The sequence below is a fragment of the Fistularia commersonii genome, chromosome 31, assembly GCF_037954325.1.
Source record: "Fistularia commersonii isolate RoL2024-O1a breed Wild chromosome 31, RoL_Fcom_v1.0, whole genome shotgun sequence".
Taxonomy (NCBI): domain Eukaryota; kingdom Metazoa; phylum Chordata; class Actinopteri; order Syngnathiformes; family Fistulariidae; genus Fistularia; species Fistularia commersonii.
This window is the reverse complement of record NC_141314.1, coordinates 7799152-7812500: the sequence shown is the minus strand read 5'-3', so window position 1 is coordinate 7812500 and position 13349 is coordinate 7799152. Positions and strand designations below refer to the sequence as shown.

General features: G+C 43.6%; 2 protein-coding genes across 6 annotated transcripts in view; both read right to left on the bottom strand.

The window, feature by feature from the left end:
• znf185 (zinc finger protein 185 with LIM domain) overlaps window positions 1–6660 on the bottom strand; it is a 16029-nt gene extending 9369 nt beyond the window's left edge. Inside the window, exons 1-17 of one of the 5 annotated variants that reach the window (XM_086178951.1) lie at window positions 6520–6660; window positions 5632–5688; window positions 5300–5414; window positions 4908–5015; window positions 4796–4825; window positions 4548–4652; window positions 4388–4459; window positions 4215–4295; window positions 3954–4016; window positions 3633–3749; window positions 3192–3542; window positions 2325–2390; window positions 1829–1897; window positions 1576–1632; window positions 1316–1390; window positions 739–798; window positions 577–630 (exon numbers count right to left, since the gene is read on the bottom strand). In XM_086178951.1, coding sequence (XP_086035077.1) covers window positions 577–630; window positions 739–798; window positions 1316–1390; window positions 1576–1632; window positions 1829–1897; window positions 2325–2390; window positions 3192–3542; window positions 3633–3749; window positions 3954–4016; window positions 4215–4295; window positions 4388–4459; window positions 4548–4652; window positions 4796–4825; window positions 4908–5015; window positions 5300–5414; window positions 5632–5641 — 1433 coding nt within the window. In that variant the 5' untranslated portion in view covers window positions 5642–5688; window positions 6520–6660. Of the gene's footprint in view, window positions 1–576; window positions 631–738; window positions 799–1315; window positions 1391–1575; window positions 1633–1828; window positions 1898–2324; window positions 2391–3191; window positions 3543–3632; window positions 3750–3953; window positions 4017–4214; window positions 4296–4387; window positions 4460–4547; window positions 4653–4795; window positions 4826–4907; window positions 5016–5299; window positions 5415–5631; window positions 5868–6519 lie in introns of those variants that run through there. The other 4 variants (XM_086178952.1, XM_086178949.1, XM_086178950.1 and 1 more) reach the window with 4 other exon arrangements.
• A 1944-nt stretch (window positions 6661–8604) lies between these two features.
• On the bottom strand, window positions 8605–13186 carry nsdhl (NAD(P) dependent 3-beta-hydroxysteroid dehydrogenase NSDHL). Its single transcript, XM_086178844.1, has 7 exons — window positions 13002–13186; window positions 12755–12916; window positions 11654–11800; window positions 11449–11577; window positions 10714–10856; window positions 9627–9729; window positions 8605–9496 (listed from the first exon to the last, which is right to left on the bottom strand). Exons 1-7 carry the CDS (start codon window positions 13020–13022, stop codon window positions 9164–9166), a joined length of 1038 nt encoding a protein of 345 aa, XP_086034970.1. The 5' UTR covers window positions 13023–13186; the 3' UTR covers window positions 8605–9163.
• Window positions 13187–13349: the final 163 nt, after the last annotated feature.

Sequence of the window (13349 nt, the reverse complement as noted above, 5' to 3'; positions counted from 1 at the left end):
AGCACCGAGACACAGTGACCGCGCTTGTCTCATGTGATCTCCTGGGATCTGCAGCGTCCGCCACCCCCCACCCCCCCCCACCAGAGTGGCAGGATAGTGAAGCGGCGATGAATGGATCGCATGAATGGCATGATAAGAATAGAAAATAAGAAAAGCTTAATGCCGACGTGGTTCATCCGTAGCTATTAGACGAATTCGGAGTGACGGGGACAGATCAGAGTCCGTCAGATCCATCGGATCAGTCCAACAGAGGGACGGCGCATGTTAGATGTTTCGGAGAGAAGATCAGAGAAGCCGGACTGAGGTGGTTGGGTCATGCACAGACGAGGGATAATCAATATATTGGTAGACGGATGCTGGAATTGGAGGTCTAGAGGACGACCAAGGAGAAGATTTATGGACGTAGTGAGAGAGGATATGAAGTTAGTTGGTGTGAGAGAGGAGGATCCAGAGATCAGGGTTAGATGGAGAAGGTTGATTTGCTGAGGGAACAAGCCGAGAGGAAAAGGAGAAGAGGAACACAACGTACTCTTAAACCTGTTCGAAAAGCATGTGGAAATGTGTGTTTTCCCATACCTGCTGTCATTAACTATCACAGTTTTGGTGGTAACGGTGACGGTCTCCGTCGGGCTGGCAGGCAGAGAGATACGAGTCGTGTCAAAAATACATGCAATTCTACACAGGAGCCCCTCTGCATCATGGATAATTGTTTAAGAACAGTCCGTCATCTCGGTCTACCTTTGTGTTTCCCCGGCCGTCTCATTCGCCTCCTCCTCATCCTCACGCTGGGTGCTGGGACTGGCAGACACAAAAGCAAAGTCGCAGCACTTCATCAGCGTAGAGCATTATTTTTCAACTCTGTGATTCAGCGTGATAAAACACAGCCTTCCCTCTCAGAAAGCCAAGTATTACTTCAGGGCTCTGTTTGTACCGAACGTGAAGGTGTTGAAGACAGACATAATAGGAACCTTGATTTATGGAGCAACATTTTACAACGAGAAGCTAGACAGAGAATATACTGTATCCGTCTACATCTGGAAGAATTAACGGTGGAGTTCAAGGCCCCCGTTGACGACAACGGCATCATCAGCCAAGTAATCCAAGTCGCCGCTTGTCTTTGCCGGGTCCGAAATGCTAAGATATTAAGCATACGAGTCAGATACGCAGCAGCTTTTCCGCTAAGGGCCCTGCAAGAGCAGCCCAGCAAGGGTGAGGTAAGGTAATGCTTCAGCTTGTCACTGACAAGGGAGGTATCGATTTTTTCCCACAGATGCAATGGATAACTCTTTGCATAACAGGGTATTTAGAGCTCTACCTGTCCGGCCCGCTGAGCAGATCGAGGCTCCAGCGACCCGGGCTCGGGGGAACGGGCTCGGCTGATTTTTCTGGACTGTGGAGGTGGAAAGACGAGAGGAAAAGGAGAATTTAGATTTTCAGAGGGGGAGCACGGCAGCCGAGGCAAAGCGGAGCGGGAATACGGGAAGCCCAACAGCGCCACCATGTGGCGGAAAATAAAGCGCAGGCGGGTTATTGGCTGAAAAACAGTCGCATCGGTGAGGATGGAGATTTACAAACCCGTCAGTGAAAGCCAGGAGATCATCGGTTATTGGTGGGAATCCATTGCGCTCAGTCCTGTTGACAGTCAGACGGAAAAATACATAAGAATGGAAAAATCTGGAAGTTTATTTATTGTTTTGAGTGCTATGTTTTTTTTAGGAAAATTAGGTTTCATGATGAGATTCAGGTTTCTTTGGGAGTTCTTTGAAAAGGCAATTTTCTGGTAAACTAGATCGCAGTGACGTAAACGTGGAGGCTGTTGGATAAATACCCATCCTCGGTGTTGCTGTCCACCGGGCCTCCCTCCTCCACAGCCGGCACTGGCTCGGCACACTCGGAGCTGAAGAGGAAATAAAAACTCTTATCAGATAGCATATTGAGGCCGGAGGCTGTAACATGTTTGCACTGCACTTTGATTTTCTTATTTCCGTGTTGATTTTCATGCTTTCAACCAGAGCCGGGTGACAAATCCGTGTTAATAAAGTTTCGGGGCCTCCAGAGCTGCGGGAGCAGCTTCGCCATTGCTCAGAATAGATTCTGTCAGTGGAGCTGCAGGGAGGAGTTAACACGGCATATAACATTCCCTCAGCTTTTGTTTCGATAATGATAATGTACAACGCAATGTCTATTATAAATCTTCTGTAAGATGTCAAATTGAATCAAGAGCCACAGTTAACAATGTTTTCCTAAGAATCAGCAGGATATTTGTTTTGATTTATTCATTCCTCCCCCTCTAACTCATCACCCTGCTGTTTGTCTGCCAGTACCTTTTTTCACCTGTGTCAAAAGAAATGAGTGTGTCAGACAAGGCGGTGAGCGTGTCAATGCCGGAGCTGTGAAGACAGAATGAGAACCAAAACATGGCGCTCTGGGTCAGTGGTCCATCACACGGATGAAAAGAACGAGCACAAAAAGCAGGAAATAAAATCAAATAAGGTACAAATGTACCTTTTTAGCCTCTCTTTTTAACCCTATAACACAATTGTAAGTATTTTATCACTCTTATGTGCAATCTTCTATATGTGTGTCTATGCACCTCCACTAGCTTTCTATCCTTTAGTCCAAAACTGATGGAAACTGGTGGGTTATTCAGTATCTACGGAAAATATAAACCAAAATTAAACGGGACTTGGAATGAATAAAATGAAAATAAAGTCAAATAAAATAAAATAAACAGCAAATTAAGGTAATTTACAAGATTACAATACCACTTTGGATTTTCTTTGGTTGTTTTTTGGTCATATTGTTAATGCGTCTGTTTAACATGTCTGTTGTGACAGTGAATTTGGAAAATAAAATATACACACAAACATATATTGTAATTCAATTAAATGTTAAAAAAATATATGATTTTTGTTAAGGGTGGGAACTTATTGAGGAGTCTAAACACGGTTTCACCCCTGTGACCTGCTCGAGACTTGCCGAGTTTGACTGTGAGCGTCTGGGGAGTCGAAAGCAAAGATCCGACAGTGACTTGGAATATCTAAACCCACCTTTGTCACCTTTGATACAGAGCGATTCAAGGAATATTCAGAGAACACTTTCAATTTAAACAGCGTTACTTCAAAACTATGTGGGCTTAATGTACAAACAAATAAATATTCAGCCTCATATATTCTGATTTGTAGACTGACCTCGGATTAGCAGATGGCTCTGGTTCTGGATCCGGTTCTGGTTTTAGTCCATGGTTTTGCTCTATATTCACTGTTTCCTCGGTTACAGATAAACGTGATGTGGCTGGAGGTGGGGATTCAGGATGAGCATCGTTGTGAGAGTCCGAATCATCCAGCTCCGGGTCGGCACACACTTGTTGGACACACACGGGGAGTTCGGGCAGGATCATAGCAACCTTAGTGCAACCTGGGGTCATGTTTTTAAACGGGTCTTTTGCCGTGACAGACTCTAAGGGAGTGTCTTCTTCCACGGGCTCTATCTCTGCAGCCACGGCGTCATCTTCTGAAGTTGTCTTAATGCTGCTGTTTGTTCTGGAAAACACACGGATGTGACAAAAACAAGCAAAAAAATAAAAAACAGGGGTGGCGTTGAATTCGGGGAATCAGCGGCGCCACACTTACATTCTTCGGGGTTGGGGCTCAGGTGGGGCAGAAGGAGACGTGACGGGGAGGACGGGGGAGGGAGGAGGAGTGCTGACAGGAGTCACAGCATTCTCATCATCCTCCGTGATCTCCACCCTATGTGTTGCACACACACACACACACACACACACACACACACACACACACACACACACACACACACACACACACACACACACACACACGCATGCACATGTATAAGTTTGGGTTCATTCTGCACAGGCAGGCATTTGATCACATATCACACACCTCGGCTCACGATATATCAAATGCATCCGAGGCTCTAAAACGACCATTTACCTTTTAGCCACAAATGATGTAGTGTTGTTGACGTGCGAAGGTTCAGGTGCTTCATCTTTGGACCTGTGAGGTTTTTAATACACAAACACCTCCGTAAATTTAGACCACGCATCATCGTGCACATCTGCAAGTGATTAATTACTGACACCCACAAACATATGTACAGTTTATGCATCCGTGTGTGTCGGTGTGTGTGTATGTCTTTACACATATAGGAAAAAACATTCCTTTGGCGTTCAGTTCTTTCAAACACACACATACTCGTATTTCTTTGCAGCAGAGAACACGTAAGAACGCTGCCTGCCCGCAGATTTATGCAGAACTTTGCTGGCGGCGTCCTTCCTGCGAAAATGAATCATTACATTGCTGCAATCTCTCTTTTCGGCGAGTGAGATTAAATTGAAAGCTGCTCTTCTCTCCGAGGCACGTCTCACCGTTTCTCCTGCTCCTCGTTGCTGAGACCGGCCTCCTGGCTCTCCAAGGAGGGCCTCACGGTGTGCGGAGCTCTGAGGGAAAAGCAAAACGTGCACGCGTGAAAAAGAGTTCGTCGCTCGTCTGCCGGCGACGCGCCACGAGTCTGATTTGTGCACCTACATTCTCTTGTAGGCTTCTGAAGGTTTTTTGTATTGTGTTGTTGCAGTTGTTACGGGTGGTGGTGGTGGGGATGGAGCAGGCTGGTCTAGTTTGGTGAAAACACCCCTAAAAGAAAAATAACAAAAGGTTTGGACTGAATATATATTTTAGCATCTTTGCCCTGCTTTTCAATCACTTTCAGCTTCTGCAGCTGTGAGTGGAAGATTGCCCTTTTTTTTTTTTTTTATTTGATCTGATTTTGCACTTACCTGATCAGATATCCTGATGTCGGGGCTCTGCTTTGGAAATCAGAGAATGAAAATCAGTATGATCTTGCACAAAAAGGCCCGATGGAGAATTATTTGACAATATGCTCTTTACTTCTCAGGGTCCGACTTGGGGGGTAGCGGGTCGGGTGCGGTGGGTGAAGACGTTGATCCAGTTTCCACCGGGGCGCCATTCAAGCGCCTTGCTCTTACCTCTGCCAGCCTGCATGGATAAACACAAACTTTGTACTAAAATGAAATGAAATTCAATTTTACCTCCTCCTTCATATGAGGGCATGAGAAATATATTCAAAAACTAATAGCTACTACATGCTAATATCATTTGAAGAGATCACTGTGAGGATTTAATCCGTGTTGGAGGAGGTATTCATTCTTTTTTAGCATTTTTATTTGTTTTCTCATCATTATTTCATCCAACAAATCACATTTGAAACCGCCGGATTGGATTATTGAAATTAATAAGACGTACGGCGAGGGGGATCTCACCACGGCTTCTCTTCCTGAGACTTCTCCGGTTCGCTGCGTTGCTGCAGCCAGCTGCCGTCATCCTTCAGTTTGGTTCTGACTTTGGTGGTGAGAAACACCGTGGCTTTGTCTACCTCTGAAATGAAAAGACATGCCTGTCACGGTGCAGCCCGGGGCCTGCAGGCTGCACCGTCCACATTCAGGTCCCTTCAGGGCCAGATCAGTCCCTCGCATTCACTCGGTAATAAAATTCAGAATGATGAGAGACAAAGTTTGTCAGAATCGCTGTCGCTCGTAGCCTCTGTTTCATTGGCAGAAGCGTGTCGTGTCACATTAAGATTACTTCTGCTTACCTTTGGACATGGCTGCTCTACACTTTCCTCTCTCCTCTTTATCTCTTATCGGGCCCGCTGAGAGAGAACACCACATTCACATCAATAAGAGGTCATATAGAAATTACACAAACTCAACAGTGGATCAGTATTTATGGTAAATCCATCACTGTCAAAACGGACCTTTCCACACTCCCTTACCCTCCCAATAAGGAACATATGTGCTGCAAAAAAAAAAAAAAAAAAAAAAATTCCTCAGATTCATCCTGAAAACATGTGGATCATCCTGTCTGACCACTTTCCAAAAAAATACTATTGCATAAATGTGAACGGACACAGAAACACCTCTCCCTTTCTGTTTGGATGCAAAACATACCCCGCACGGAATGATTCACGTTATCGAGACAGAGCGGTAAATTCTTCCTGTTGTAAATTCGAAACTAAACTGACTTCAATGGGGAAGGAGGATGAAATAATGCCTAGTCCCCTTTTTTTTGACTGAAAGTTAGTGGAATAAAGACAAATAGTTTAAAAGTAACCAGCGAAAGCAATTTTAATGCCTCACAATATCTCACATCAGTACAGACCCACATATTACTGAGAGCAAATACACTGTTTGAAAAGTATATTTACCTTAGGTTTAAGACAGTCGACTACAGGTCATTAATTATTCAAGACTAAAAGCATTAGAGGGAGTAGGACAGGCAACTCAGGAGACAAATGATCATGACCCAGAAAAAAAATGACAGGGCAAACACTGGATCAACAAAAAATAGTTTACGCAGGGTGACTGATTGAGCTTTCCTTTCTCATAACTGCGGATGACCCAGGCAACAATAATAATAAAAAAAAAAAAAGAAGCAATCCAAATAATGTTTGTAATAACACCTGCCTTGCAGGAGCACCGACCTGTCCTCGCTGTATATCCAGATGAACCTCCTGCAGAGAAAAGTACACCTTCTCAGCCAGCGGTGTGTGACAGCGTGTCCCGCTGAGTGTGGAGGGGAGAATTAGTGTTTGACAGGTGTTTCGGCCTCTGAGCTAGTGAACAGGTACGGGCGTGTGAGAACTAACAAGCCCAGCCAGTCAAGGAGGGGACGAGGGCTGGGTGGAGCAGAATGTGTGTCTATCAGCAAGTGTGTGTGTGTGCGTGTACCTGTACCTGTGTGTGTGTGGTAAGGCTTGCTACCTTCACAGGGGGATCGATCAAGTGCACAGGCGATCGATTACCAATGGTGAGGACAAGTGGAAGGAGAGGAGACGACGGTGTGAGCAGGGCACAAATAAATGAGGCGGCTCGTAGCAACATCTCCCGTGGGAATGCTGCTCAGGGAAGACACATCATTAAAATAAGATCAGGTGCAATATGCACTCGATGGGAGATTTACTGAGACCTCGTTAAAATATAAAATGCTTTTTAATTGGAAAGTTGAAATGAAAAAATGAAGAAGGGCAACTGACTGTGCGATGTGGATGTGTGTGACCTTTAGCACAGAATGCGGCTGGATAAATGGAAACCAACGATGAACAAAACGTGGAGGAAGTGATTTGTGGAGCCACATTCTGGAGAGACAGGCATGAAAAATGACAAGTCTGCTCTCAAATATTTATCCATCAATTTCCCTTTGTAATATGCAGGAGCACGCGTTCTGTTATAACACAATATGGAAATGAACGTACCACCATTTCTGCAGGAAGAAGAATCATCTGTTGGGCGTTTATTTACAAAAAAAAAAGGGGTGAGAGGACATTTCGCAACATGAGAGGGGAAGAAAGTGCAAGGAGGAACATCAACAAGTGTGTGAACCAAAGTTTCTCTGTGGTGAGCGCACTGCCTGAAGTAAAGCTTTTAAATGCATTATCTACCTGGATTCCTCTTCCTGTTTCCTCTGAATACAAAACCAGTTGGACAGCCTTGCCCGGCGCCTGTGAATGTAGTAGTGAATCATTAAGGTGCTGCTGTTGCAGTATTAAACAGGGAATGCAAAGTATCTGAACTTAACACCCACCTTGATGTCGCCACACCAAGACATGGAATGACAACCAGGCGAACCCCGACGGTGGATCACAATCTCAGGGACATGTATAAGAAAATAACTTATTCTGATAGTGGTCCCACTTCTAAACGGTTTACAAATGTCAGCAAATCATCATAAAATAGGGAATAATACAATGTGGAATGTGGAAATAAGTGCAGGGGTCACTGCCCATCCCTTAAACATATGAGTCATGAAATATTCTTGCAGCTAGATAAACATGCCATTCTGAAGGAATGTTTAATATCTAAAGCGGCATGACAATCATGCCACGCCACCACACGAAGGCCTATAAAGAGTGTGCAGAGCGTGTGAAAAACATCTCCCAAAGTATGTCATTTTGGAGATTCCCACGACTGGCTGCAAAAAATAAGTTACCACACCGTGGTGGCAACAGACAAATATCTGCAGTACAATGGAAGCTGTGGCGAGACTGAAATGTTTCATATCTTACACTGCAGCATTTGTAAAAGAACTGGAAAGAAGTGATTGTTAGGTAATATTTCTCGGGAGATTATCTTCTCAGGCAATTTCAGCAATTGTTTGGCTGACAGGGATCCCAACAGAGGATGCACAGTGGATGGTTTGTATTGGAGTTTAGAAAAAAAAAAATAAAAAAAAAATCAGCCATTCCTTTCCCCAACTGAATCAAGCAGAAGACCCTTTTCTTCATGGTGGGATGATAGAATATGCATTTAAACAATTAAATTAGTTATTGTTGAAACATGGATTCCACTGGAGGAGGTTTGGGGGGCTCAGATTAGCAAAATTGAATTTTTTCAGAATATCGTGAAATCATGTTTGAATTGAAAGCATTTTCATGTGGAAATGCCACCCGTTATTCCAACTTGTTGAATAAAAAAAAAAAAAACATTTTTCTAAAATGACGATAATTTTGAAGGGCCAGGAGGTCTTCTTTTAAAAGTGGAGTTCAGATATGCAAATAAATAAGAAGTACTTGAACGAGTGAGAAAAGCTGTGCGCTACATCCTTTTACTTTGTGAACAGATGAACACTTCAAAATTTTCTAAATTCCAAAATATTTGAATATTTGAAAATAGATGCAATTACAGAATTGGAAATCATTGCCGGATGTCTCCGTCTAGAAGAAAACATCAATGAACATCAATAATAAACATCAAGAGGATTTGTTTTAGCTTCATTTTGGCCTTTTGAATGTTCTTTTTGATGCAAGATTTTTTTCTCTCCAAAGCACGAGCAGCAGGTAAGTGAAACATGAATAAAACAAGCATAATTCTATATTTTTCAACAGTTTGTGATCAGCATTTGTTTTAAATTTCAATGAACTCTGATTTGACAATGAATTACATTCTACAAAACTCAAGTCAAACTTTTTGCATGGTTTATCCAAGACTGTGTGCTGCTATCTGCTGGTGTGAACAGCACATTACACCTAAAAAGGCAAACAAACGAATTGAGAGGATTGACTAAGGACACTCATATGTCCGTTTTTTGTTTGAGCATAGTAACAGCTGCTATCTGTCCTGTCTCTCCAGTCAAGCGCCATGTCGGAGGTGAGGATAACTTTGCACGGTGCGAGCGATACCCTCTTCGAGGCTGACGACTGGTTTGTAGCCCATGTCCTGCTTGGCTCGGTCACAGTTGTAGTAGTGGTGCGTTCCGGCCAGGGCCACCCTCATCGGTGTGAACGTGGGTTTGAAGGAAACGAGAGGGCGCAGGAGAAGAGCAAGCAGCCAGAACAGCAGGGCCAGTCCGTACACGAGCATGTAGGGCAGGTGGAAGCGCGGCGCGGGGTATCCAAGACCCACCAACACCTTCGACATGAAGTCCCAAAATCGAACTGGCTCATCGTTTGTTATGTGGTACGGCTAAAGGAGACACAAAAAGCAGCGCACATATTTTTTCCCGTTTATCAACAAATCCAAAAGCAAGGATGCTGTGAATGAAAAGACCAGGAACAGTATTTGATTCAACTTTTTTAGATCTTAAATCACTCACTTTTCCGCATACGGGCGACTCTGGCCTCAGGTGCTCGGCAGCCAGGATGTGTCCGTGAACCACGTTCTCCACAAAGGTGAAGTCCACCAGGTTGGTGCCATCTCTTAAGAAAGCAGAAGGAAAATAAAAGACGAACACCAGAGATATTAGAGCAGTGCTTCAATGGATCAGTGCCACGCTATGTTCAAGCACAAAATAGATATATGGATAGTTATTGCGGCAACTCAAAAATAATCTTTGATTACTCCATCAGGTCGGAAATTCCACACTGATGATTGTTTTATGACTGTTCAGGGTATTTGTTTTAGATAGCGAACCTGCAGTCACATATTAACTCATTAGATTTAAAATGTTTATCTGATCCTTCTGTGGCCATGTAAAGTATATCTTTTCTACTTCCTACATAGTAAATTCAATAGTCAAAAAGTAATTGAAAAGCCCCAAGTAGCAAAGGTCTGAGGTCCCGATGGTTCTGCATATCTACATTAATCGGAAAAATTAGGCTAAGGAGGAACTTCCAGGGGTCATTGATAGGTATTTGCGGCAGCCACTAGCACTAGATCTAAATGTTGTCTTTTTGTGTGCAACACCGGCAACTGGAGGTATTAATGTTTATGGAGGGCGGCTATAAGAAAACAATTAAATTGAAGACAATAATAAACTTTCCCAAGCGGAAAATAAATCAAACCATTCACACAACAACACAAATGTACCGAAAAGACATATTTGACCACGTCATTCAAGGACGCGGCATCAGCCGGGAAAAATACATTTTTCCATCACTGGACAATTTATGTTCCACAGACTCGAATCAAGAAGTGACTTCATCCATTTAAAAGAGAGAAAAGACTCAATAGCAAAGAGTGTGAGATTCAAACGGTAAGATGAGAAAGTAATGGTGAATAGATTTTACTTTTTAAACTACAATGGTTGTAAAATATGAGAAAAAGCAATTCAAAAGATCATGAAATCGACTTTTACTAATCAATGCTCTTAGTTTTTAAATTAAAACTGTTCACTTTCGAAGCATAGTTTCACTCGGTGCAAGCGTGCAATGAAAGGCTGCTTCTCACTGGACTGGACTCACCCAATAATAAATTTCATCTTGCCCCTGCGAGCCGTTTCCACCAAAATGGGAACCAGCTGTGGGTCCTGCGGTCCGAAGATGCCGTGGGGACGGATGGCAACCGTGAGAAAACCCTTCTGCTTGTCACAAGCCTCGAGGACCAGCTTGGAAATAAGAAATGTGAATGAAATATTCATCTCTGCATGACAAAACAATGAGCAGTGATTTCAGCCTCTCTGAACATTATTTAAACCATCTTGTTGTTTTTGTTCGTTCTTTATGATTTGTTCTTGTTACAGAATTTAATTTTAAAAAGTTTTTTTTTTTTTTTGTCTCATCAGTTCATGCAATTATAAATCGCTAAAAATACCTCAAAGAGCTGGAAATAGTTTCCAGGGACCAAGGAAATTACAAATTAGTTACCAACACACTTTTGCAGATTTATTTTCTAATCAAACTGAATTATGTTCCAATCAAAATCAGGTTCGTTGGGCTTGCTTGCCAAATTGGAGATGTTTTTTTGCTGATTCAAAGTTTCACTTCCATTTAAACCGTAGTTTGAAAGTCACATATCTAACAGACCGACAGCATGGTCAAGATTTTACAACAAAATTCTGGCTCCAGGTTTTGGCTTTCACTCATCCAGTTTGATTTGATTTATCTACTACAAAACTGCTGGTAGTATTTGTTTTCCTTCAAATCCTTTTCCTGATAGCCCAACATAAGACTTTGCCGAGAAAGGAATACCATCCCTACCTTCTCCTGCTGAATCTTGGTCTGTGTGTAATAGTCAATAGGCTTCTTGGCGTACGGCAGGTCTTCTTTACCGTTCTTGATGTCCGTGCCTTCAAACACCACACTGGCACTACTTGTCAGCACCATTTTCTGACAAAAAGAGTTGAAACATTTGAGTGACATCCCCCCTGCAGCTCAGGTGGCCTTACTCTCCCCGCGGTCTCACCTGGACTCCGGCCTCGATGCAGGTCTGAATGACAGTCCTGGTGCCCTGGATGTTGACCCTCTCAAACAGGCCGCGGTCATCGCTGGCCGGTGCAGGAGAGGCACAGTGGAAGACCAGGGATACATCCTTCAAAACTGGAAGTAAGGCCTGAAGAATCAAGCGTGCAACTTGAGCTTGGAGAAACATTAAGACACATACAAGAGCTATTCGGTTTGAAGCATAATTTAAAAAAGGGAATTTCCTAACTCTTGTTCCTATTTGGAGACCCTAAGTTGCTCAGACATGCGAGTGAAAGGGTGATTAATGGTATTTTATGTCTTTATATGACGCGTGAATGAAAGGGCAAATGTTTGTACAGTCATGGCCAAAGGTTTTGAGAATGACACTTTCACAAAGTCTGTTCCTTCAGGGTTTTTAAGTGTTTGCCAGATGTTTCTATGGTTGTGTCTCTCCAAACTTTTGGCCATGACTGTATGTCTCCATGCTGTCTCAATGAGAGGGTGAATGCTTGCATGTTTCTATTGGCGTGTGAACGAGACAATGAATTGTTGCATGTCTCTAAGCAATTTCCACCTCGGGGTCAATAAAGTGCTCGGATTCTGATGATGTGTGATTGTGAGAGTGAGTGGTTGTATGTCTCTGTGATATGTGAGCGAGATGGTGAATAGTTGTCTGTCTCTAAGTGACTTGTGAATGAGACAGACTGGCTGCATGTCTATATACCAGGTATGAAAGGGAGAGAGGATGGTTGCATGTCTATATATGAGGTATGAATGAGGGGGTGAATGGTTGTCTGTCTCTCGAAGACATGAGAGTGCCGGGGTGATGTTGTTTCTATGCAACGTGCAAATGAGACTGAATGGTTTGTATGTATCTATATGTGGCCTTGTCATTGAACGGTCCAGGTTGAACCCTACCCCTCGCCCAGTGGCAAAGGTCCCACGGTTCAGAGTGCAGGATAAACAGCATGATTGTATGATTGGATAAATAAATATTACTATGCGAGTCCCCACCATCCCATCCAAGCACGGGCTTGATCCTCCTTGGTGTGGCTGGTGGATGAAAGTGCACGATGATAGAAAAAATCAGAAAGTAACCAACCTGTTGGTCGCAGAGATCTCCCTGGTGGAAGGCGACGCCGGGGAGCTCGTAGCTCTGCCGTATATCAAACACACTCACGGTGTAGCCCCGATCCACCAGCTTCTCCACCAGGTGTCTGCCCAGGAAGCCGGAGCCTCCTATGACGGCGCAGCGTTTACTGCTCTGCGGGAGCAGCGGAAAGGAGAGTGACGCCGAGGGAACACACTGACAATTAGCATCGTGGAAAATATATACAAGTGGAACTTACCGGTCGAACACGCGTGGCCATTTAACAAAAAAAAACAACCGACGCCTGTGGGTTTCTTTGAATTCAACCGGTGACTAATTTAGTCTTATTTTAATTCACACTATTTCATTCAAAATGCGAATTGACATAAAAAAAGTTATCTCGCAACTCGAAGTAGTTTCAGCATTGACTGCAGCGGCAAGTACCTGAACCGCGCACAAGTATCCCAGATCAGCTGATTAAGAACTCCCCACTGATTGGCTGCGCTGACATCCAGCACAGAGGTGACGCACGCAAACTGCCAATAGGGTGCTGGATACGTAAAAGAACGCCACCTTGTCCACCAATTGGAGAGCCGAAGAGTTCCCA

Excerpts from the sequence above, each read along its gene's own strand:
- nsdhl (XM_086178844.1), bottom strand. The coding sequence starts at position 13,022 with ATGGCCACGCGTGTTCGACCG. Across the intron at positions 11,578-11,653 it reads GCATCGAGGCCGGAGTCCAG|AAAATGGTGCTGACAAGTAG; the intron begins GTGAGACCGCGG and ends TCTTTTTGTCAG. Across the intron at positions 10,857-11,448 it reads CCAAGATTCAGCAGGAGAAG|CTGGTCCTCGAGGCTTGTGA; the intron begins GTAGGGATGGTA and ends CTTATTTCCAAG.